Below are 24,939 nucleotides of genomic sequence, written 5' to 3'. Positions count from 1 at the left end.
AGCATCTCTTGGGATGCAGTAGTGTACTGTTGAGCAAAATGGCAGCAAAGCTAGCTTAGCTAGTAGATACAGTACCATTGTTCATCTGTTCATTTCATTTCATTAAGGTGGATAAAGGTACAGAGATGACAAGTGTACAGGCGCACGGGGTGATTACATTAACTACACTGGATCTAGTAGTTTAATTAGCACTAAACATCTTGCTCGGTGAGCTATGTTAATTAGCAGCTAAGGCATGGCATTGCCAGTACTGACTGTAGATAGACTGTCAGCTGCTGGTGTTTGTCTGATAGCTTGATTTGGACTACATAATGGAGGTACCACCTCCTAAACTCAGCTCATTGCTGTGTGGAATTAAGAACAGCTGGTTGAACAAGTGGCAGGATAGGATGCAGTACGTAGTTGAAACTATTATTTATTTTAGTTGTGACTTACTTTATTATTTACAGTATTTTAAGCACAACTTTTCGTTTTTTATATTTGCAAAAAAAAATTTGAATAAGACGAATGGTCAAACGTTGCAATCAAAAACTCAAAGTCCCTTATATTGTGAGGCGGGGGAGTAGTAATTACTAATTGCCCCTACTACTGTACCTAACTATATGCATTTTCTGTATCTGATCACTAACTTCACTTTTTTCTATTGAAATAAAAAGAAAGAGAAGAAGGTTCAGATATGGCAGACAAAGGCCCTGAAATCATGGCTCATTATGCGTTCATCAGAACATCTCAAAAGCAAAGGCTACTTATTACAAAATGGAACACTGTTTTCTTCTAGTATGAGCTCATTAATTGGTTCTGTGAATGAAAGAGCAACACGAGACTGAGCTTTTGCATGGAGTATGTATTTCATACCGGTTTGTGAAGGTTAAAAACTTAAAATCTGAGTACCAAGTCAGAAACATGAACTCCACTAACATATAGAAAGGAGAAAGACATGCAGAAGAAGCATGAAGACTTTGCCCATGCAATTCAAAGTTCATCTTCGATGTAATTAAAATCATCTGCAAGTTCAATCAAAGCCATGAGCCCATGATGACTTGATTATTACTGCCCAAATAAACCAATTGAATTATTGATGGGCCTGCACATTGATATTTTATGAGACAAAAATTAACTGAAATCAGGGCTTGCACCTCAAAATTTGTCGTGAATAACATTGTACCACATGACTGTCAGACAAAATGATGCGTTAACCAAATTCAGCCCAAGATTGGATCAGTATCCCAATTTGGCCCAAAATTTGTAGCCTGGTCCTTGGGCCAAAGAATCGGACGACCTTCATCACCAGCCTCGTAATCGACCCAAATTCGGCCCAAAATAGGATAAAACAAAATTCGGCCTGGAAGAAGAAGATCAAAATTCGGCCCAAGCACTGAATTCAGAATTTTGCTGTTCCATTGGAACAAAAACAAGACATGTTTTGCAACTCTGCAGTGGTGAAAAGCTGCTTTGGCCAAAAGGGTGAAAGTTCTCTTGGACGCATGCCATTCTTGCCTTGTCTTGAAACACAGAAAACTCCAGCTGCTGTAACCACAAGCAATGCAATGCAATTCATGCCCCTCAAGAAGTACAGTAAATATTCAGGCAGTTAAATTCCAAGATTTTTTTTTTTAACTTTCTGCTAATGCATTCACCTTCCCATCTCACTTCAGAAGGATCATAGCCATTTCTGTTTCACTATGGATCATTCAACTCACCTGTAGTAAGTACAGAAGTTTGTGAATTCCAAGCACAAAAAAAATGGAGGAATATTTGCTTACCTATATCTTGTAAATGCATTGATGAAACCTGATACAGATAATCACGGAAAAGGGTTGCTGGTAATTGGGATTGGGATAATGGTGTGAATCTTTTGCCAACCACCAACGGTGTGTGTGTGTGTGTCTATCTGCAGCATTTGCAGAGTTTCAGAGATGGCAGTTTCGGTTTCAACCTCCCCAATCCCCATGGTATATGCTTTTCTTTCTTGCTTCTCTTTTTTTTTCAGAATAGTCCAGTACCTTTATGTGATTCACAACATTACCCCCAAGGAAATTTGATAGTACTACTACCTTTAAAGCACGTACGAAAAACAGTAAAAGTTGCATTACCTGCATACTATCAATTATCACCGTCAATTATAGAGAACAAGTGTAGGAAAGGCAGGTTTGCATTTGTTGTCAAAAAAAATATTGTAGCATTATTAAGGATATTCTAACCATTTATACATTAAAAAAATGAAGAAAGCACTTATATAACTAGTATATGATAAAATTAAGGACATGCAGCGGTGCCCATCAAGAAGATTTTTTTGGTTTTAATTAAGGCACAATCAAATTCCATCCTCTTCATTTCAAATTACTAGTCATTATGGGTTTATCCCAAGTCAAATATTTTAATCTTTGACCATCAATTTTCAAAGTAAATATTTAGACAGTTAAACTCCAAGTTTTTTTTTCAACTTTCTGCTAATACATTCACCATCCCATCTCCACTTCAGAAACACCATCATCAGTTTTTATGTTTCACTATGGACATTCAACTCACCTGTAAAAAGTACAGAAGTTTGTGAATTCCAAGCACAAAAGGTTGTAGGAATATTTGCTTACCTATATCTTGTAAATGCATTGATGAAACCTGATACATATATCACGGAAAAGGGTATGTTAATTGGGATTGGGAGAATGGTGTGAATCTTTTGCCAACCACCAACTCTGCAGAATTTGCAGCAGCAGCAGAGTTTCAGACATGGCAGTTTCGGTTTCAGCCTCCCTTCTCCATGGCCAATGGCACAGCTTTTCTTTCTTGCTTCTCTTTTTGCTTTCAGAAATAATCCAGAGCCTTTATGTGATTTACAACAATATCCCCAATGAAATTTGATATTTTTTAGATAATACTCCCTGTTTCATATTACAAGTTACTTTAATTTTTTTTCTTAATCAAATTTATTTTAAGTTTGATCAAGTTTATAAAAAAACCATAACAACACTTTCAACACCAAATAATCATACTATTAAAATATATTTAATGTTCGGTTTAATAAAATTTGTCGGGATAACCGAAGGAGGTCATCCAATGTTATTAAGATAGAAAGAAAAGGTTATAAGAAAGTTTTTCAGGATATGCACTAGAGCACACGCCCCGAACCATGTGCCAACCGCCCAGACACACACTATGGAGAGGGAAGCCGAGCACCGAACCAGTCGTTGCTATGCGAGACCGGTCGCCACCGGGCTTACAACACCACCACGGAGCAAAGACTGTAAAAAAAACGACGCCCTCACGAAGGTCACAATGCCAAAAGACGCCGTCGTCATCTGTCCACGATATTTTTCTGGTGTTAAAAGAGTTAGTACATTTTTCTGTAAAAGTTGGTAAAACCTACAAAAATTTGACATAAAAAAGAATCAAAGCATCTTATACGGAGTAATATGAAACGAAGAGAATATTTAATTTGATACTACCTATAAACCGCACAAGCTGCATTACCTGCATACCAATTATCAGCGTGCATTATACAGAGAACAGGTGTAGAAAAGGCAGGTGCAGATTTGCATTTGTTGTCAAAAAATATTGTAGCATTAAGGATATTCAAACTATTTACACATTAACAAAACAAAGAAAGAACTTATATAGTTAAATGATGAAATTGATGACACAGGCAATTGTGCATATCAACAAGAATTTTTTTTGGTTGTAACTAACGCACAATCAGATTACATCTCTTCTTTTTGTGTACTTAACTTGTGTCAATCTGTCTATATAGTCTATACAAAACACTAATTTCTTGTAAGAAATATAATTTTGTGCGAAATACAAGGTCCTAATTGACAAATCCACAGAAGTAGTACTCCAGGAGTACTTCTGTTCTGCATAGTCCAAAGTCCAGACAAAAAACATTTCTCACTTAACCCCTCGAAAACATTCGAAATTACACACTTACACCTTCTACCTCTGCTACTACTAGTAAACCCCAAGCCAAACCCTCCTCTGCTCCGGCGAGCTCCCACCTCCTCCGTCTCCAACTCCGGCGATATCTCCGGCCATCTCCTCCAGCCCCAGCAAGAACACCACTCTCCGGTACGTCTCTCTCGCACTCTCGTGTCCTCTCGACAGGACATGGTGCTGATCGGTTTTTGGCGCTTGTTTTACTTTTACAGGTGGCGGAGGATCGCCATGGCGCCGCCGGAGAAAGGCGCGGCGGCGCACGGCGCGGTGGCCAAGAACGGTGGCGAGGGGGAGGTGAGCGCCGTGAGGCGCCCGGGGCGGCCTCGCGTCGTGCACCCTGACGTGGCGGAGTTCCTCTTGAACTTCCGCCGCTTGCGGAGGGAGAAGAAGAAGCGTGCGACGCCACGGCCGGCGGTGGTGGTGGTGCCCGGCGAGCGCGCGAGGTACGACTGCGCCTTCGAGGACGAGGGGGAGGTCGGGCGACGAGGAGGGTTCGCGCCCGGGCGGCTTGTGTGGGGCAAGGTGAGGTGCCACCCGTGGTGGCCCGGGCAGGTGTTCGACCCGGCTGACGCGTCGGAGCAGGCGCTGGAGGAGCGGAGGAAGCACGGCGCCACCCTCGTCGCCTTCTTCTGGGACAAGACGTTCGCGTGGGTCGACGCGGATGAGCTCCTCCCGTTCCGCGGCGACGGCGGCGACTTCGCGCTCCTCGCCGGCCAGAGCGCCCACGCCATGCCCGCGCTCACCGCCTCGGTGGACGCCGCGCTCGGCGAGGTCGCGCGCCGCGTGGCCGCGGGGCTCTCGTGCTGCTGCTGCTGCGACGGCGCCGCCGTGGCCAAGAAGCAGGTGATCGAGAACGCCGGCATCCGGGAGGGAGCGCACGGCGCGACGGTCGACGCGGCGTTCACGCGTGGCGCGCTCCGCGGCGAGGCCTTCGTTGGGTACGTCTCCGCGCTGGCGGTGGCGCCGCTCGCCGGAGCCGACAGGCTCGACCTCGCCATCGCCACGGCGCAGCTGAAGGCGTTCGACCGGTGGAGGGGCGCCGCCGCGAGGAGCCTCCCGGAGTACACGTGTCACCACGGCATCGAGGCGAACGCCATGGCGCCACGCCGCAAGAGAGGAAGAGCAACCAAGAACACGATCACTGGCAATGTGGATGACGATGCATCGGAACTGGAGAATTTCGAGCCAACGCCACAGCCACTGTCCCATCAGATGTCCACAAAGATCGGCAAGCTCATGAGCCGCGCCGCGCAGCAGATGTCGCGGTCACCGGCGGTGATCCACCGTGACACCACCACCACCACCACCAATGGCGATGCGCCGCCTCCTCCTCCTCCGGCGATTTCACTCACAATGGGAAGGTGCACAAGAAGTGCAGATGAGAAGAAGAAGAACAGTGACATCAGAGAAGATCCTTTTCTGGCTGGATTGGTGCTGAATTTCATCTGCCCAAGTGCTGTTCTTCCTCTAAGTGAACTTGTCAACATCTTCAGCAAGTTTGGGCCGATCATGGAGGCCAAGACAGAGAATGCATATGCCATGGTGATGTTCAAGAGGCGTGCAGATGCTGAGGCTGCATTCTCAGGCACAACCAAGATCAATGCTCTTAGCTCTTCTCTCATCAGCTTCCGGCTCAACTACTCGATGTCGGCTTCGCCGATCGATTCTCCAGAGTGCTCACTGAACACTGCCATGGATCGCCTGCTCTTTTGCGCTGTTCAGTTTGATGAAACAACTTACTCAGGTTTGTTCTGGTGATCCCTGGCATTGTAGCTCTCAATATCATCTGATCCATGACAGTTGCAGCTTGTTTGTTCTTGTTTTGCTTATCAGTATCATGTTCTTGATGCAGGTCATAGTAGATGAGGAGACAGTGAACAGATTACAAACAAGAAATGTTATTAGGTGATACTCAGAATCCATAGGAGGAGGCAGTGGATTAAGCTATATCATTTCAGTAGGCTATGTGTTGAACTAGTCTCTCTAGTTGCATCTTTTTGGCAGTCTTGCTCAACAGTTATTTAAATTATAAGTGATGCAGATGAGTTACCAGTGGCTGCAAAAACATCTTGGATGGTCATGTTCTATTATATATTTATATGTACATTTTGGATTACTCTCTCTGATATGTCAACTGGTTGTTGGTACTCTATTATCTGCTTGAAAAATGTGATGAGGATTTTCATTATATGTGACAACAATGGATTAAGTTTTGGAAGTTGTAGCATAATTTTCTGAGTTACTGAGTGCTATTAATTCTTCTGTTTGGTTGTGATGGATATGAACGTGCCATTTTTTTTGACAGTCATCTGCAGAGTGTTGCTTTGACTTGTGTTGCAGATCAGCAGATGCTAACAATGGTTGTAAAAACATCTGAACCTCTGAATTTTGTTCTATTTTCTGCTTGAAAAATGGGATGGGGATTTTGATTATATGCAAGATCACTGGATTATATCTGGATTTGTAACGCAAGTTTTTCAGTGACTAATGCTCCTGGGTCTTGTGTTTGGCTATGACAGTCGGATCATATATATTCAATTTGGTATCTGAAATTAATATAGCATAGTGCTTGTGCATGTTTCTGTCAATGTTACAAGTACAGACATAATAGTTCTTCATGTGTTCATAGAAATGAGTTCCCAACCTACACGACAGACTGGCGATTTGTCAAGAAATTCATATTTCAATCCATCGTAAATTACATCAACACAGTCAATCACTATCAGTTTCAGAGTTAAAAAAATGGTGGATATTCATTATCAAAGAGCAGCAATACAGTCCCCAGAGATTGGGGGTGTAAATACATATCATATAGACATATAAAATGAAAGAATCGAAGTAGTCTATATACATAATCTAGCAGGAGGGGAGAAAATTGGTGTTACATCTCAAGTAACTATTTCCTCAAGTAAAAACATCGCCAGATCAGATAATCTAAGTCAAATTAGTGAGTCAGTGCAATTCCATCATTGCCATCAGCCGTGAATGAACATCTATCATCTGAAGTATTGTACATCGTTCTGCTATAAGTTGTACCTTCAGCCTTTTATCATGATAATTGGAAGGAGCCTAAACCCTCCTTGATAGCATATTTGAGCTTCTGTCTCATAATCTCCTGCAATCAGAAATGAAGGCAATTGAGAAATCATTTTTAGTTTTGCATCATTCATGAACTAGGTTGAAAGTGCATGTTTTTATGGTACCTTAGAGGAGTACGGTGGAAGCTTGAAGAAATGCCGGCAAGTATTGACACTCGGTAATTCGTTGTCTACTTTGCCATCACATTGCTGTTGAGTACAATTAATAATACTAAGTTAAGTTTCTATCGAAATATTAATCTTGGGACCTAATAGGATAGTCTCTTATGAGTTAAAAATAAACGCAAACCTTTCGCACTACGGTGAGCTTAGGATCGAGCGAAGCTAGGCCACCAAGTGGGAGCTGAGGAGCTCCAGTCGTAAAATGCAAGAACGCCCGCTGGTCCTCTCTTCCAAACTCCCGCAAGATCTCCAGGAACTGAAAAGAAAACGATTTTTCCAATTGACTTCCTCATTACAAGTTAAGATATAAAATATGTGAGAGGCATAGGCTTATATGTTGTACTTACACTAATTACTGATGCACTGTTCGCATCATATCCATAATCAAAATTGATGTGATCCTCAAGTTTGTTCGACTGCAAGTATTGAAAGTTAGAAACTCTAACAAGAAACTCTCTTGCAGAAACGAATGTATAAAATAAAAGGAATTGTAAAGGATGCATACAGCCCAAGAATCTTGTTCGCCACATAGTATACGCTCCATCTCATCCTCACTGAACAACCGAAGAGTCTTAAGAGCAAAAACCTGCAGGATGCCGAAATAAATCAGGAGTGATTTTTTTGGCTTTATTTGGAAAAAAATAAAGACATTAGATCTACTGAATATTTTCCTCACAAACCTTGTTAATTCCAGCCTTGAAAGCTTCTATTTGATTGGATATCCCACTTTTCAAGGTTGCATCAACAATTGAAGACACATACTCCTCCAAATTGTCAAGTGTCACCATCTTCTCTGAACCTCCAGGGACAAGTTCATATTCCGGATTTCCAGGAAGGGTAAAGTCAAGACATAAATCCTCCAATCGCACGTTTTTATAGGACAAATCAGCTGCTGGATTGGATGCCCTTTCCTCCAGGAACTTCTTCCTTTTAACAAGTGCTTGAAACTCCATAACAGTCTTGCCCAACTTGGGATCAAATGATGGAATGTCATAAATATCAAGGTCCTAAAAGCAAAAACAGGCATGATCAGAGAAAAGGTGACATGAATGATCAAAGAAGAGGGAAGAGATTGACATTGGACGATTGCTGAAAAGTTACCTGCTCAAGCATGATCTTGTAAAATGCTTTCGAGAGAGGAATATCCAGAACCCTTCCATCCAAAACTGCTCTTGCTACAAGATGCCCAAGAAGCTTGAAATTTTGTACCACATTGGACAAACTGATCCCTTGAGATGAAGTGTTTGCTGAGGACCATGGCTGTGGAAAGAGACCAAAAGGGGCATGGACAAAACCAGCTTCGCATTCTTGGCTGGTGTCGTCTCCTCTCCACATTCCAAGACCCACTCTCTGTAGTTCATGACTAACTGTGGTATAGAATTCGAAGGTTGGGCCTCGACCGGTCCCAACCTCTCCATCAAACTCCACCTCAATGAATTTGGTGTCTGATCCATGTTTGTTCAACATTGATGAAGCATCTTCAAGGATTTTGCTCCGTGTTACGCTGTACTTCTTAGTTTCTGTTGAACTGCTAGCCTCATCTGTCATGAATGAGTGATGTGCCGTCAGGCAGAAATACTTCCATCGAGCTTCGAATGACAACAAGAACGGGCAAGTTTCAACCAAATAGATACACCACGAGGGTATCAAGCCATCCCCAAACAAGCTATCTTGCATTTGCTGCTCTAGCTTATTTGTCAGTAGACTGCTCACGAACTGATCCCGTGGAATTGGACAAATTGCCACCTTAAGGTCATCCAACTCTTGGAGGCAGCCTTCAGCAAATTTGCATAACTTATCATCCATTGATAGATGATACGAAAAACGGTTGAGCCCTTCGAGGACTTTCAGCATGAACAGGAAGTTATATGATGGATCAGATTCATCCAGATCACCAGGAAGCTTGCCAGTGAGTATGGTGGAGAAAAAGGGGTCCTTAAGCAATGACATTTCAAGTTTTTCATGCACACGGCACAACTGAATATTGTAGGAACTATGGGAAGATATTTTCTTGCTTTTGTTTCTTCTTCTGTATACTATCTTGTGTTCTTTATCCCAAAAAGATGGGTCAATCTGGAGATCGGTTTCTCCTTCATGCATTGAGCGGAGGATTGACTCAAAAAGTGGTGTAGATGACTGGAGTTGTGTTCCTTTGTAAGAGAATTTCAATCTTGAGGACTTGTGCCCGTCACCTGGGGAATCAACATTCGTTAGTTTGTTTCTCTTAAAATCATGATATCATAATTGACCAAGTAAACAACATTGCAGTTTGTAACATCATGTAAAGAAGTACACTAGATCCTAGAGGTAAGCGGCATAGGAGAAAGGTTTAATACCATTTCTGAGCCCAACAGATTTTCTGCTCCCATTTGCTTCTTGAGTGTTTTCCTGAATCATAGAAATAACACGTTATAAATAAAACTGAATTTACACTTGATGGTTCATGATATGTGTGAATACAAAAGTGAAAACATGCAGTAAACGTTTGAGAAAATATGAACAAGCCGGTGTAATGTGTAATACCTTGTATGAAGTTTCATTGCCAGTTCTTTTACAGATCTCAGGCAACAGGACCTCTTCAATGGATTCAGGTGTCGAAGAAAGATCAACAGGGAGAACTCCACCATAATCCTCCAACTCCTCCTCCCTGGCTGATCTCGAAAATTTTATATATAGTGACATTGGTTCCTCAGTTCCTGAATCCCTCAGAGGAATCATGGTGCTCTCACGTGTGCACTGTTCATCAGCCAGGATTACAGGGAAACTGTCATACCACACATGCAACGCATCTATCAGTTTCTCCACCAAAATCTCAAGTGGCTTCACCGAGCTTTCATTGTCCACGCTGAGAGCCAAGTGCGTGAACTTCTGCAGCCGGATTTTCACCTCCTTAAGCTCCCATATCAAGTCCTGGCAATTCCTGAGATTTGAATTAAAGTATGTCCCATTGGAAAGATAACCTGCCAAATGTTTGATAGATCCACTCTGCACAAACTCAAAAGTAGAAGTACTTGGCAGTTCATCCGATAATAATTGCCTTGAAAAATCAGACAACTGCTTGCAGAGATCCTGATCTTTAGCTGGGGGTGCCGTGGCATGACAATTCAAACGAGAAAAAAATTCCTTTATGCTTTTAAAAGCACACCCAAACTTGTGAGGAGACTTGGCAACCTTTACCAAGAAGTTTTTCTTTATCTCCTCCGCTAGTTTCAGGATAGCACCATTATTAATCCTGCATGCATCATCTGTCGAGGTCTCCAAGTCTAAATCAAAACAAAGGCAACTTTCTGGCAAGCGGCTCTTTCCTTTTTCCTGTGTTAGTATTGCATCAATTGCATGCTTTAGACCCTCCCTGATGAAGGTCTCAAAGAAGAATTTCTGGTCTTTTCTCAGAAGGGTCTTCGAAACGTTGAGCGTTTGGAATATGATATGGCGGTTCTTCCGGGCCAACCAGCCAGCAAGTAAGCTGATACAAGGGCAAGATATCAGTACCATCATTCAAGTTGGTTAGTTAAATAAAGGAAGCGTGTTTCAAGGCCCCTCAAAATATTTTTGGGAGAAAATTCAACTGTGTGAAAAGTTCACCTTGACAGGTTTACTGTCTTCTGTACCTCCACCAAGGAAGAAGGTGTGCTTAATTCAACAATGTTTCTGATGACAACAACACAACTGTAGCAAATTGATGATAGTGCAGCAGATTTCGCAACCTACGTTACAAGAAGAAATATGTTATATCAAGGGATAGTTGCAGAACTATCTTCCTGTGTTACAAGGAGACTGGAGAGAATTTTCTTACCTGTATTATAAAAGTAAGGATGCTAGCAAGCTGTTGGATGTATCCACTTTGTTCTGTGATGACATTCTTCTTTGCAATGATTAGTTCGGTACGATGGTCACACATTTCAAGAGGTGGCATAAGATAATAAATGAGCTCTACAAGCGTCTGCACCTGCAGTTTTGAATTGAATTGAATTGTGTAAATAGATATTACGAAAAACTACTGTACAATGGAATACTTGTACAGTTCATTCACATATCTACTCTACTCTGATAAACACACATTCATTGTAATTGTATAAAAAAAACAAATGAGAAGTACTACCAATTTTTCTAACTCTTGAAAATATACATTAAGGTATAAACATGTGACGCCACTTTAACAATTTACACTAAAATTTTTAATCTGCTTTTGTGTCAAGTATTAGGTCATCATAGGAAACATGGCAACAAAATTTCTGATGCTAAGACACAGGGAAAAATGTACCTTATTGTGATCACTGTGCGACGAGGTGTAGTATGTTATCATCTGCTTGAGCAAATCACAAATGTTTAACTCAAAAAGAGACTTTACAGCCCTTGCTGAGAGAGAAGCTAGGTCTTTGAGAAGACCAAGGATGCCCTGTCACACATGTCAATTCAGTCATGAATGATCAATTGCTAAAACTAAGATAGGAATGAATTAACAGCTAACATACCACATGTGCTTTGCTGCGGATTACTAAATAGTGTGCCTGTGTTGTCGATACTTCTTACACTATTTAGATTTTCTAAAGGGAGCCATAAACATCTAAAATAGTTTGCCGTAAAAATGACTTCTAAATAAAAAGGACGCCTTTTCATGAAACATGAAAAAACACATGCGAATTATAAAGGTGGTAATCAAAGAGTCTCCTGATTTCGAATACTTAAAGAGTTGATAATTAGTTACATCTTTAAGGCTACAGGTTTATAAGGTAATGTGGAATAACAAGAATATTTCATTTTGAGTCAATTTTAGAGTAAGAAAAACGATGGCTGAGGAAGCAGTATCATGCAACATACAGATAAAGTCTCATCGCTGAGGCTCTTCCACCCGTCGTTCTCCATCAACCTCATCGTCGCTTGGACTGCATTAAGCTCGTAAAGCTTTTCCATGTGTTGGGCACTGTCGCAAGCACCATCAGAGACCAAAACCAAGCAAGAAACGGCGGAGTCGAGTATCTAAACATCCAGAACGGTCAACAAACCCATCAGTCAGAAACAGTAGCTCTCCAAGAAAGAGAAGAAGAAGACAAACTCATAATATAACCATCATAAAATTAAACACGCGTACCGTCTTGTCAGTTGATTGCAGGAGGTTGCACAGAACGGGCGCGGCCTCCATGGCCTTGGCCGCATCCTTCGCGCTGAAGTCGCCCAAGACGTTGGCGACGATCTTGAGCACCAGCTTCTGCGAGGCATTTCCACAAACAGGTGGTGAGCGTGGGCGCAAGCATGTCAAGCACGGAGGCGGCAGAGCAGCGCAAAGAAGGATTAAACCACAAGAGATGAGAGATAGTCTGATCAGGATGAGGAGGCTTCACCTGCTTGTGCATCGAGAAGAAGTCGAAGAACTGCAGCACGGCGGCTGGCACGCCGTGGCTGAGGCACTCCTTGGGGCACTCCATGGATATGACGCCCAGAGCGCGAAGGCACTGTATAAACACACAAAACGAAGCAACCGTCTCCTTTAGCACCACATCCACACCAACCAACCATAAAAGAGAAGGATATACCCTTACAATTGTACTCAATTTAATCTTACTATTGATGGAACAACAATAGGAGATTTAGATTTAAAAAATGTATGTCGTTGTAAAAAAAAAAGAATGCAGTCTTGATGAAACCACGTGTTATGTTACACAATACACGAATGAACGTATAATTAACTTAATCGTGCACGTAAAACCTATGTTACCGACAAAAATATGGATAAATTATAGTGTAAAATCTATATCATTGGTATATAAATATAAATATAAGGACAGTAAGTATTAGTGGGTGTCGTAATTTTTTATTAAAAAAGATTGTCTCGTACACCTGAAATACATTTAATTTTTTTAAAAGGTAGAAAAAAAATCACATATTAACGGTTGTATTATCAAGTTTAACCTAATATAGCTAGGGTTTTAGGCCGGCTTTCAGGTTTTAAGGAGGGGTTTTAGGTTTACAATTAAGGTGGTCCGAAAAGATGAATACAATTACTACTAGTACGTACAAATTTTACCTCTTCGACAAGCTGGATGTAGTCCTTATAGGCATATTAACCATAATATTGTCAGTTTAACCTAACATAGCTAGGGTTTTAATGCATATAAATGGTTTAAATTTTATTTAAACAGACACATATTAACCATAGTATTATTATCAGTACTTTAACCTAATAAAACTAGGGTTTATATAAGAGGGTTTTATAAGTATAGCTATATAATTAATTCAGAAAGATGAATATAACTATTACTACTACCGATTAATTACCTCTTCGGCGAGCTCGATGCAGTCGATGGCGAGGAGCTTGTCACGGAGCGCCTCGATGGCGCCGTACCTGGCGAAGCTGGTCGCCCAGGGCGGGACGCCCTCGCATGCCTCGGCGATGGCGCGCGCGGCGAAGAGCGGCACGTCTCCCTCGCCGGAGGCGAGGAGGCGCGGGAGGCGGGCGACGAACTCGGCGATGGGGAGGGCGTCGAAGAGGTGGTCGGCGGCGACCGCCAGCACGTCGCAGAGCGCCGCCAGCGCCGCCACGTGCGCCCCGGCCCCCGCCGCCTCGTCCCTCAGCTCCGCCACCACGTACTCGATCACCGCCATCTCCGACGACTCCATCGGAATTAATTAATCTGTGATTGGCGGCGGCGGTGGTGGTGGTGTCGGCGACTCGCTCGCCGGAGCGCGCGCGCGGCCGCGGCGCACGGTGGTGGTGGTTGTGGTGGTGTGCCGGCGTGGGGTTTTGGGTGGTGGTTGGGTTGGGTTTGGGTTGGGGTTGGGTTGGGCCGGAGGGTTTTATGGCGGCGGCGGCGCGAGAGACGCAGATGGAGTCGGGCACGGCGAGCGATGGAAGAGACCGTGTGGGTCTCTCTGTTGCGGCGGGATCCGACGTGGCACATGCATGCGTCTCTGTGTGTGCCTACGTGTCCATGCAGGCGCAGGCGGATACGGATTGATATCTGGTTTTCTCTTGGTCAGGTCAGATTTTTTTTTCTTTTTTTTTACTTACCACCACGTTTGAGGACTTACCACCATTGTCTTCTTTGCATGTCTATGGGCCATCACACCGGCTGTAGTTTCAACATATTAAAAATATTTAATTTGTTTTTTCGTTATGATATGCAGAAGTATAGTTTTAAATTATATGTTTGTGAATAGTGGCGGAGCTAGTATATGTTAGGAGGATCCCAGGGCTATACTTTATCTATTTTCACCATGTATGCACCCCCTAATACAAACTTAGACATCCGCATCAGCTTAAACTTGATCTAAAGTGGAGTAAATCAAGCAAGTGGCACCACCCTCCATTTCGCTCTAGCTCCGCCCCTGTTTGTGAAGTGATATATGACATATTGATATGTCTTCTTAATTTCTTCGTAGCTATTTAAATGACGTGTCTCTCAACTGAGTTTAGTTATAGCTTCAACAAAAAGTTGAATTCCCCTGATATATTTGGATATTTTTTAGGGCATGCACAATTTTTATTTTACAAGTAGGTAATTTTTTTTAAGATAATGGAATAACAAAAACAAGTGGGTAATAGCGTGTGACCATTGATCCGGTGGTAGTAGTTGTTATTGAGCCCCACAATGTATAAGCCTATGATGAGAAGAACAAGGTAGGCCCATACACAAAAGATACCTATGCTAGCTTGGAGAAAATGGACATTTGGCCACGTTCAAAAAACGGTTTCGCTGGAATGCCATCCAAAAAGGCGTTTCGCTAAAATGCCAATATGGAGCGGGCGATCATAGCCACTTTGTCATTTTCACCATTTTCAATTCTATTTCGTTGGAATGCAGCTTGATGAGACCAAATTGCCCCGGCTCACCGAGATTTGCCGCCCTTTCCTCTAGGTCATCCGCCCAGGCCTCGTCGCCGGCGGTGGTGGTGGCGACCACGTCATCCTCGACGCACAGGAGCAGGTCCTGATCCGCGCCGTCCAACCTCCTGACGTCGTCCATGTCCTCGACACGCAGGAGCAGGTGCTCCGGCACCACATTGTCACGAGGCTAGACCTCCTTGACGCCACATTCCTCTCCAGGCTCTGCGGCGACGTGGCTGGGAGGGTGTCGGTCCTCGTCCCCAACGTCCCCACCACGACCAGCCTCGTGAAGGCGCTAGGGAGTTGGTCCGGTAGGCGCGTGCGTGCTCTGCCCCGTCCCGGACATCGTCGGCCTACGAAAGCTGCCAATCGTGCCGGGATTTCTCGTTGGGCTGGAGGTGGCCGAGTGGATCACCGTGCGCGTGACGGCATATATCACGTGTTGGGAAGGGCCGCGCTACGCGGAGGTGCTGGTGGCCGCCCCGAACGCCGCCGCGCCCGACACCGTCATGTGGAAGGCCTGCTCAAGGGGCTAGACGCCACGGGGTGGAGTTGGTCACGGCTTCCATGGTGTCTCGACACTCTCGCCTCGATGAGGAGCTCCGCCGCGAGCAGGTCGCCGCCCACGTCGAGGAGCTCATGGGAGGAGGAGGTGACAGAGGAGCTGGATCTTGATCCCCTTTCAGCCGGTGAGGGGCAATTTGGTCTCATCAAGCTGCATTCTAGCAAAAATGGAATTGAAAATGGTGAAAATGGAGGAAATGGCAAAGTGGATGTGATCACGCGCTACATATTGACATTTTAGCGAAACGCGTTTTCAGGATGGCATTCTAGCGAAACTGGTTTTTGAACGTGGCCAAATGTCCATTTTCTCGTTAGCTTGTGACTGAACTATAATTCATTTTTATTTAAGCAATTTTACAGTCCTTAAGAATGTATCATGAGGTACTAGTTTTTCTATTGTAAATTTGGTTCCTCTCGGTATCTAGATACTATGAGGTACAAAATTTTATACTTAATTTTTGGTACCTCCCTCAAGTACCATAAAATTGCTCTTTTTATTTACTTGTTACCTGTAGCAAGCTATGACCGGGTAACAACTACTACCAACTTTTACAGTGTATATAACCATATGTTGAAAGGAAGCATTCAATGCCTTATTGCCTGTTTTTCTCTCACAATGTAGTGAGTAAATTTATATATATGATAAATTTATACTTCAACTATATATAATAAATTTATACTTCACAGAGGCGTGCAAGTTTCGTGCATAGTTGCATGCCACCAGTGGGGCATTTGCTCTTTGTGTTAATTATTGGTGGATCGCCAGCAAAAGGGGAGGAAAAAAAAAAAGAAGCAAAATCGGGTCAACTTGAATCATCTGTTAATACTACTACGACTGTCACGTCAAGTCGATTCATTAGAGGAGATTCCAAAGTCCGTACGGAGAAGAAGCCGTCATAAATTACTCCAAAACAATTTAATTTCGTGCCTGTTGATACACGTTCGCCTCATCAGTTGTTTTGCTTGGGTACGGTACGGTATTTCCGACTTCCCATCTGTTCGTCGGTAATAGCTGTCTTTATCCACTGGAGTACTCTGATGTGAGACGTTCTACTTGTCCTTAATATTAGTATTAGTACTACTATGAAAAATAAACGGAACTGCTAGCTGACTTTCGACAAAACTGTCAATTTTTTTAGCCGTCGATTTCGCGTTAAGATTTGTATTAAAATATTTTATTATCGGATCTAAACCCTCTTTTCATAAGCTAGTCCCATCATCATATGTTTATGGCAGATTTGTTCAAGTTACATCAAAGTCACATTCTAGTTACATTGTTGTTACACTATAATTACATTGTAACTATGGTGTAACTACACTATAACTACATTGATATCTCTATATAAAGTTGCATATATTATTTTAATACATATATACAAGTTATTATTATTATAGTATAGTTCTAGTAAAATTATATACTATAGTTAGATTTGAAAGTTTTCCCTAAAAAGCACTCGACAGTATTTTTAGCTAATCCCAAAATAAAATACTCTCATAATTTATTCGAGTACACGTTTTGTTACGTACTCCCTTTGTCTCTCTTCAGATTTATTTATAGAAAACATCGTATCCTATCTGTCGACGTTTGATGTCGCAATTCTGATATTTGCATGGTATGGGGATCGTCGGTGCTAGGCTATACGCAAGACTAAGGTAAAAGAGATGGAGACAGGGATTTTTATACAGGTTCGGGCCCCTAAGTTATCAGGTAATAACCCTACATCCTGTTGGCCGAAGCTGGTATTGCTCTTATTCATGATAATCACACCAGTACAATATTTGGGGTAGCCAATCTAACCGTTGTCGACATGGCGGTCTGACGATCTGACTCGTAGTCGACAACAGGGTAGCCTTCCTTCTCGAATCCGTGCCCGACGAGATCAGAGATAGCGCTTTCGTTTCTCCTGACAGTATCCGGAGACACCGCAAGGTATTAGCCGTGCTTATCCCTGAAGTCGATATCCGGCGGCGTGTCTTGGCATATGTAGGCTTCTATGTTGATTGTGTTGGGTGTTGATCCTGTCGTGTGTTGATCCCGTTGGGTGTTGATTGTCTTTTCCCATGGTCGTTCCCCCTCTCCTTCTAGGGGGGCCTATATTTATACCCATAGGTGTACTCTTGTCCAAGTAGAACTAGTAAAACCAATATGGATACAATCCGAGTAGTCCTTGTCGTTTTCATGTAGAACTCTGGTTGTCTTTCCTTATCCAGAACTCCCTCGAGGTCAGTTTCCATATAAGACATGGTATGTAGTGGATCCTGCCGAGATTTAGTCAATTACTATTAGGTATGTGGTATTCATAACCCTGACATTATCATATTTTGGTTTTTTATAGGACGGAGTGAGAGAAGTAATTATCAATTTACTACTGTAAAAAACAGAGTAAAAAAAAAGTTAAAAACCACCCTTTCAGAAACCATAAAAGGGACATTTTCACAAGAAAATCAATTCATAAAAAAATCAGTGTCTCTATAAAAAAACCAACTAGAAGATAAAATAAATAAAGTTGAACGTATAAAATCATGTATATGCTACTGGCACATGTATATGCTAATATCACTAAAATACAATACACCAACCCATAGAAATTGTCCCTTCTCAAAAAAAAAAAACCATAGAAATTGTGATTAGCAAAATAATATAGCTAGTTGTACACCCTAAACTCATAAAGAAACGATAGTCCAATAATCTACGTTTCCAAAGCCCGACAGGTTGCATACTTTGCATAACATTGACATGTTTGTCCACATCTCGTGTCACGCTCCAGACCAAACAATAAAATACTTAAAAATAATATATAAAAAATAGTTCTCACTTTATCTTAAAATAAGCTTAGCCATTGGTTTTCGTGTTCAACTTTAATCGTCTGTCTTATTTTTTTAAAAAAATATGAGTCATTATTTTATATCATTAATAACTATTAATGTTTTATCATTAATAATAGTAAAATTACTAATCATAAAGAATATGATTTATGATGAACAATGTGAAACTGCAGGAGTGAGGGAGTAAGAAAGAAAAAACAGTGAGGATCACATCACAGAGCTTCATAATTAGCCTCCTAATCCACCCCAATCCCCCGCCACGTGTCCTTCCTCCCTCTCTCACTCTCTCTCTCTCTCTCTCTCTCCATTAACGAGGCAGAGCCAGTCCGAATCGGAGCTCGAGTCGAGATGGGGCAGCAGCAGCAGCAGGAGAACCTCACCCTCCTCCCCATGTCCTCCTCCGCCGCCGACGCCGCGGCTGCGTCTTCACCGGCGGCGTCGGCTGGGAGGCTGTTCACGGCGGGGCTGGTGGCGTCGTGGTACGCGTCCAACATCGGGGTGCTCCTCCTCAACAAGTTCCTCCTCTCCACCTACGGGTTCCGCTACCCGGTCTTCCTCACCGCCTGCCACATGTCCGCCTGCGCCCTCCTCTCCTACGCCGCCGCCGCCGCGTCCGCCGCCGCGCCGCGGGCTGCGCGGCCGCGCCGCTCCAGGGGGCAGCTCGCCAGGGTGGCGCTGCTCGGGGCGGTGTTCTGCGCCTCCGTGGTCGCCGGGAACGTCTCGCTCCGGTACCTCCCCGTGTCGTTCAACCAGGCCGTCGGCGCCACCACGCCCTTCTTCACCGCCGTCCTCGCCTACGCCGTCGCAGCCCGCCGGGAGGCGTGCGCCACCTACGCCGCCCTCATCCCCGTCGTCGCCGGCGTCGTCATCGCCACCGGGGTAAGGCGGCCGCGATTCCTCACTGGATCTGCCTTGATTGCTCTCCCAACCTGCAATGCTTGAACAGAGACGATCCAATTCTTGAACAATCTCAACAATTTCAGGGTGAGCCAAGCTTCCATCTGTTTGGTTTCATCATGTGCATCGGCGCAACCGCCGCGAGGGCGCTCAAGACTGTCCTGCAGGGGATCTTGCTGTCATCGGAGGAGTAATAATTCATCACATCGCAATCCTTTATGAATTATTGTGCTACCCACATTTTGGTCTAACTAATTTGGTCAGCTAATTTTATTCCCTTTCCACCTAATTTGATATGCAGGGAGAAGCTCAATCCCATGGAGCTTCTCGGTTACATGGCTCCGGTGGCCGTCGTTCTGCTGATTCCAGCAACGTTTATCATGGAGCGCAATGTGCTCACTATGGTGACTGCGCTTGCGCGGGAGGATCCGAGTTTTATCTGGATACTGCTTTGCAATTCCTCGTTAGCCTACTTTGTGAACCTCACAAACTTCCTAGTCACCAAGCACACTAGCCCACTCACTCTCCAAGTAATCCAACCTTCCCTCCTACCTGCACTGTTAGCATGATGCTTTGATGATCTTCAATCTTCCTAACATTCAGGCACATGTCGATATGTTTGCAGCTAACGATGTTCAACGTGTTGCTTGATTCTTACCAGGTTCTTGGAAATGCGAAAGGGGCTGTTGCTGTTGTGGTTTCCATCCTGATATTCAGAAACCCGGTAACCTTCATGGGGATGCTAGGCTACGGGATAACAGTCGCAGGCGTTGTTCTTTACGGGGAGGCCAAGAAGAGGAGCAAGTGAGATGAGCCCAATTAAAAAAAGTCACTTGACCTCATCAGTTTGGTAGCTCCTGCACTCCAGAGACATAAAATGCTGCTGATAACATTATGCATATGCACCTCTTACACTGCCAACCTGATGTGTTCTGATTTAATCATTGATGGGATGATGAAGATGACAATTTGCAATCTTTTTCTACATGCTCCAGAAGTCCAGATGCGCAATCTGGGATCCTAAAGTGTAGGCGTTGGTGATCGTGCTAGCTTATCACACACTGTTAGATCAGATGTATTGATGCTTTGTAGTAACAATGATGTGTACTGTAATCAGTGAGATGCAAAAAATCATTGTAAGTTTGTGCTTGCATGACAATTTCAGTGTTATGTTAACTACTTTCAGATACTACAATCTAGAGTTATATGAACAAGAACAATTCAACCAACAATTTGTAGGGAAAGAGATGAACAAATGTGACTCATATACGATTACTTGCAAACCTGTAGTTGACATAGCAGTGTAACTCTCTAAGTGTTCTGCAATCTGATTACAACCGAGAGCGAAATCCTTATCATGGCATGCGATGTACAGAAAAAGGATTTTACACTCAAGACTCGAGAGTTAAAACAACACATGCCAGAGAAAGAACTTCAGCTGCAATTGCCTTCCAATAATAAGGATGTATCAGAAACAACCAGCATACCATACGACTAAATCCCTCTACAAGATCAAGAGGCCAGGTCGGTGGCGTCCCCAAGAGAAATGGTGGACAACCTCTGGCAAATCAGATCAACTGCTAACGAACCAGCGCCATCATTTGGCTGGATGTTCTGATGCAGAGCCGGAATGTTCTCCTTTGCTGTGTCTGCTGCTGCTGCTACCACTGGGCAGGGCTGGGGTGTGCACACTTCATGTTCCATCGCCTGGGAAGGCTCAAGTTCTATCTGTACAACTTCAAAGGGGAGTAAAGGTGATGCCTTGCTCTGGACACTGCTTTTTTTCTCATGAGGTGAGGCTGCGAGTCTCGATTCCGGCTGACTCAAGATAGACGATGCTGGGTTCCCCATTTGAGCAGAAGATAGCTGAGGTGAACACTGGATCTTCATGGGCTGCACTTGCATATGTGCACCAATCTGTTGGTCGATGGACTTCTGGAGACAAACGCATACGACACAGATTATAATTTGTAATGCCATCAATTAAGAATACTTTCATGATCACAATGAAGAAAATACTAAATGGACCAGACAAAAGAAAACACTAAATTTACTTACAGCATCAAAGTAACCAATTTTGGGTGTAGGCATACGCAGACCAGATGGTTTGGAACCTTTTCCCTGGGTGTCTGCATCTGCTCTTGTTGGAGCGTGGTCATTGCTATTTCTGAGGGAAGGGGATAATGAAGAAGACCGTGTACTGAAGCTCTCAGATGTATGGCTCATCTTCCCTACAGTGGAAGCTGTTGAAGCCCCAGAAACCACAGAACTCAAGCTGTCCACAGAACTGCTAGGCGAAATGCTTGGAGATACACGATTACTTTTGCCCCCAGTTGGAATATTATTTCTCGATGCTCTTGCTGGGTTAGCTTTGTTGACATCAGTCCTTGACGTTGAACGAACAGGAATCCTTTGAGCAATTCTGCTCTTGTTGCTTAGGGTTGATGATTTAGGTTTTTGACCTAGCATATTACCAATTGAAGCTGCTGTTGCTGCTGCTGATGATGATAACGATGATGGTAAGGCACCTGATTTTGAAGTTGAAGTAGATTTTGTCACTCCACCAGGCCTAGAATGTGCGCTAACTGAATTGTTGACAGATTTACCAACTGTCTGCCTGTTGACCACACCTCCTACAAGAGAATACATGTTAGTCTTGCCACCTATAAACATTATAGCAGATAGAATCTATATTGTTGACGCACCAGTGCTGCTCCTTTTGTCTGGAATTCCAGAAGCCACAGCTGTATTAGTTGGCGCTCTCATTGTAGCAACTCTTGGTAGAGCCCTCGGAGGTTTCAAAGATGGTTTTACTTCTGTAGATCCTGAAATAGGCTTCTCAAGCAGAGAGTTGAAATGAAATTAATTCCAGAATATTGCATAACTAAGATAAGGAAATGGGGAAGCTAGTGAAGCTACATCTCGCAAACTGAAACATCACAAATTGTATATCCATCGCTCAGATTTCAATCAATAATGGTAAGAACTTAGACACTTAGAAAACGATTCAGCAGACCATGTTGTTCTAACAAGCAGCATTTTCATTGTTAAGATAAGAATACCACATAATTTCCTATTCATTTAAACTAGCACATTCTAGTTCTTTGTGATCTGTTTGTGTCTGCCTTTGGCTTAACCATCATACAATAGATTCAAGGCAAATTTTGCTACAGGACAACCAAAATATGTGTAATTTGCTGATAGACATCGCAAAAACATGTCACGGCTGAAAGACACCCTAAAGAATTGGTAATTTGGTAGAGGACACTTTCGACTCAATTGGAGAGATGAATTCTTAAGAAGGGCGAGAATGCCCCTAGTACCAAGCTTGAGCTCAAAAGCTTTTGACCCTAGGGGCATTCTCGTCTTTTTGAAGAATTTATCTTTACAATTGAGCCGAAAGTGTCCTCCAGCAAATTTTTTGTGATGTCTTTCAGCCGTGAGTCTACCAGCAAGTTACACAAATTTTAAGTGTCCTGTAGCAAATTTTGCCTAGATTCAAACCATTGAGAAGGATTCATAGCCCCTTAACTTTTAAATGTTAAGGGACTATGAAGAATGTAAACAACTAAACTACAACACATTTAATGTAATGTATCTGCTAGCATGGACCATACCACTCTTGCAGTTGTAGGCTCTTTCAAGGTAGCTTGGATCCTTTGTTTTCCTCCAGCAGCACCCTGGCTTGTGGAAATAGGGGCCCTTATCTGAACAAGCATTGAAAAATTTTGGTCAGTGATGGACAAGGACTCTAATTTTAGATCAAACCATATATGAATTGTGCTATATACCTTACTCTGAGGCATCAGATCAACCCCCTTCCTTGCTGGAAGTAGCAAAAAGAATAACTACATCAGTTACAAACATGAAACCAACAGATAATAAAACTCAGAAGAAGCTTCTTACCTGCAATACGAGGAACATTTGCCTTGGACTTCGGGGGTTTTGAGATAACAGCAGTAACACCTGGGGCTTTTCCAGGATTGCCGTGCGATCTCTGGATCGAAGCACGGACGTTGTCAAACAGCTCAGTCTCCAGATTTTCCATCACCCAGCTTTCGCTTTCAAGAGTCGAAGTTGTTGACTCCCCTGACCTCCTCATTTCCTCAGCGATTCCAGGCAACCTGGAACCCTGTGCCTTGCGGAATGTGCTGTTTACAACAGCCAATTCCTCAGTATCCAGAACACCTGCTCAAACCAGAAAACATTAGGAACTGATAGATATCTACATTACGATATTTGCCTACTGTAATAAGGAATGGGAACACATCAGACAGGCAGGGAAAAAAACAGAAAGGGAAATGTTAGGACTTCAGAGCTGCTATCAATCTGCCTCAAAACAAGTGAATGCTCAAAGACTGAAAGGAATTGGTAGCTTTGCAACGGAAAATGGATGACAGGCTGACAAACCAAGGACTAGATCAACAGCAGTAGGAGAGCATTTTAAAAAATTCACTGTCCAAAACATTGGGAACTAGGAGTGGTTCTTCTATAATGATGCAGCGTGTGACCGAATATTGCTGTTAGTGCTTGTGAAGAAACACAGATTACAGGCATGCCATCTGGTGCTGGGCCTGTAAACTGCAGCCTGGTGCTGTTTTTTCCTCTAAGATTCTGTAACCCTTCTGTTTCCATCATCACGACATTGAGGAATGGGAGAGATCCCTAAATCGAAATGTACATCAAAAGATGCAGGAGTCTACTATAAGTCTACAACAAGAAACAAATACTACTGAACACCAGCAATTTCATTCATGGGTGGGGAATTTGGTTAGTGCACAACCTTCACTGGTAAAGAAGGCGCTGTCCCAAGCCAAGCTCTTGCGGAGATTAACGCCGGCCTTCGCTTTCCTCCGCTTCGGAGACTCCGACTGCTCAGGGGCCTCCTCCGTAGCGCCATCCGGATCCACAACCCGCCTCATCTCCGGAGAATCGCCGGCGGGATCCAGGCGAGAAGCCTCGGCGGCCATCACCTCATCACACCCTAAAACGAAAATCGCAGCACGAAACCGTCAGATCCCCAGATCGAAGCAACCCCACAGCACCAATCAACCCCGAGACACCACGATTCCACCCCCCAAAAATCTCGATCGAAAACGAAGCGCAAGATACAGCAACGGGCGTGCGTTCGTTCGTTCTCACCTGCGTGGGGCGGATCGGGATGCAGCGGCGGGGGCGAGGTGAGGTCGAGCAGGAGGTCGTCCTCCGCGGCCACGTCGATGAGCGAGAGCGCCTCCATGAGAGGGAGGGAAGGGAGGCCGTCCGGCCGGGCGCGGGAGACAGCGACGGCGGCGGCGGAGGCGGGGGTCCAAACCCTAGATCGCCGCGGGGTGGGGGAGAGGCGGAGGAGGAGGCGGCGGCGGCGAGCTGGGGAGAGAGACGTTGGCGGTGAGGTTTTTTTTCTGGGAATAATTAATAAGGGAAAGTTTGGGAATTGGGAGACGCGTGCGGCAGTTTCGGGGAGAGGCTGACGGGTAGGGCCCACGCGTGGGTTTAGGCTCGAGCCGTGTTGATTACTGCGTCCTCGTTTGAGTCAAGGGCGGTGATTGTTTACATGGGCGGGATGGTTTGAATTTTGGGAGGTCTTTCTTTCTTCTTTTTTTTTTTTTGCCTTTTGGGGGTTGTCGCGGGCTTGCA

General features: G+C 43.8%; 4 protein-coding genes across 5 annotated transcripts; 2 read left to right on the top strand and 2 right to left on the bottom strand.

Annotated features, from left to right (window-relative positions):
• Positions 1-3,977: 3,977 nt before the first annotated feature.
• LOC127774721 (uncharacterized) lies at positions 3,978-6,120 on the top strand. The gene is made up of 3 exons (XM_052301004.1): positions 3,978-4,062; positions 4,143-5,674; positions 5,783-6,120. Exons 2-3 carry the CDS (start codon positions 4,159-4,161, stop codon positions 5,794-5,796), a joined length of 1,530 nt encoding a protein of 509 aa, XP_052156964.1. The 5' UTR covers positions 3,978-4,062; positions 4,143-4,158; the 3' UTR covers positions 5,797-6,120.
• Positions 6,121-6,463: 343 nt separating this feature from the next.
• Positions 6,464-12,665, bottom strand: LOC127773024 (E3 ubiquitin-protein ligase UPL4-like). The gene is made up of 15 exons (XM_052299035.1): positions 12,533-12,665; positions 12,283-12,399; positions 12,012-12,170; positions 11,455-11,589; positions 10,987-11,139; positions 10,776-10,897; positions 9,714-10,656; positions 9,527-9,578; positions 8,292-9,382; positions 7,871-8,197; positions 7,696-7,776; positions 7,538-7,606; positions 7,318-7,446; positions 7,134-7,217; positions 6,464-7,045 (listed from the first exon to the last, which is right to left on the bottom strand). Exons 1-15 carry the CDS (start codon positions 12,614-12,616, stop codon positions 6,980-6,982), a joined length of 3,612 nt encoding a protein of 1,203 aa, XP_052154995.1. The 5' UTR covers positions 12,617-12,665; the 3' UTR covers positions 6,464-6,979.
• A 6,012-nt stretch (positions 12,666-18,677) lies between these two features.
• Positions 18,678-20,445, top strand: LOC127774488 (probable sugar phosphate/phosphate translocator At3g11320). Its single transcript, XM_052300748.1, has 4 exons — positions 18,678-19,284; positions 19,389-19,492; positions 19,604-19,832; positions 19,964-20,445. Exons 1-4 carry the CDS (start codon positions 18,754-18,756, stop codon positions 20,108-20,110), a joined length of 1,011 nt encoding a protein of 336 aa, XP_052156708.1. The 5' UTR covers positions 18,678-18,753; the 3' UTR covers positions 20,111-20,445.
• Positions 20,446-20,551: 106 nt separating this feature from the next.
• LOC127774487 (uncharacterized) lies at positions 20,552-24,696 on the bottom strand. Of its 2 annotated transcripts, none has more exons than XM_052300746.1 (8): positions 24,445-24,696; positions 24,086-24,286; positions 23,209-23,490; positions 23,094-23,128; positions 22,920-23,009; positions 22,008-22,137; positions 21,361-21,935; positions 20,552-21,234 (listed from the first exon to the last, which is right to left on the bottom strand). In XM_052300746.1, exons 1-8 carry the CDS (start codon positions 24,539-24,541, stop codon positions 20,815-20,817), a joined length of 1,830 nt encoding a protein of 609 aa, XP_052156706.1. In that variant the 5' UTR covers positions 24,542-24,696; the 3' UTR covers positions 20,552-20,814. The 2 variants fall into 2 exon arrangements, with proteins under 2 accessions (XP_052156706.1, XP_052156705.1); XM_052300745.1 differs by having other exon boundaries at positions 20,553-21,237; positions 24,445-24,695.
• Positions 24,697-24,939: the final 243 nt, after the last annotated feature.

This window comes from Oryza glaberrima, chromosome 5, assembly GCF_000147395.1.
Source record: "Oryza glaberrima chromosome 5, OglaRS2, whole genome shotgun sequence".
NCBI classification, from domain to species: Eukaryota; Viridiplantae; Streptophyta; class Magnoliopsida; order Poales; family Poaceae; genus Oryza; species Oryza glaberrima.
Note: the sequence above shows the minus strand (reverse complement) of the source record. Positions and strands in the feature narration are given on the sequence as shown.

Excerpts from the sequence above, each read along its gene's own strand:
- LOC127774721 (XM_052301004.1), top strand. The coding sequence starts at position 4,159 with ATGGCGCCGCCGGAGAAAGGCGCGGCGGCGCACGGCGCGGTGGCCAAG.
- LOC127774488 (XM_052300748.1), top strand. The coding sequence starts at position 18,754 with ATGGGGCAGCAGCAGCAGCAGGAGAACCTCACCCTCCTCCCCATGTCC. Across the intron at positions 19,285-19,388 it reads GCGTCGTCATCGCCACCGGG|GGTGAGCCAAGCTTCCATCT; the intron begins GTAAGGCGGCCG and ends CAACAATTTCAG. Across the intron at positions 19,833-19,963 it reads CTAGCCCACTCACTCTCCAA|GTTCTTGGAAATGCGAAAGG; the intron begins GTAATCCAACCT and ends GATTCTTACCAG.
- LOC127773024 (XM_052299035.1), bottom strand. The coding sequence starts at position 12,616 with ATGGAGTGCCCCAAGGAGTGCCTCAGCCACGGCGTGCCAGCCGCCGTG. Across the intron at positions 11,590-12,011 it reads TCAGCGATGAGACTTTATCT|GGCATCCTTGGTCTTCTCAA; the intron begins GTATGTTGCATG and ends CATGTGTGACAG. Across the intron at positions 7,777-7,870 it reads TCAAGGCTGGAATTAACAAG|GTTTTTGCTCTTAAGACTCT; the intron begins GTTTGTGAGGAA and ends GGCATCCTGCAG.
- LOC127774487 (XM_052300745.1), bottom strand. The coding sequence starts at position 24,541 with ATGGAGGCGCTCTCGCTCATCGACGTGGCCGCGGAGGACGACCTCCTG. Across the intron at positions 23,129-23,208 it reads AAATGTTCCTCGTATTGCAG|CAAGGAAGGGGGTTGATCTG; the intron begins GTAAGAAGCTTC and ends TGCTACTTCCAG. Across the intron at positions 21,936-22,007 it reads AGACAAAAGGAGCAGCACTG|GAGGTGTGGTCAACAGGCAG; the intron begins GTGCGTCAACAA and ends ATTCTCTTGTAG.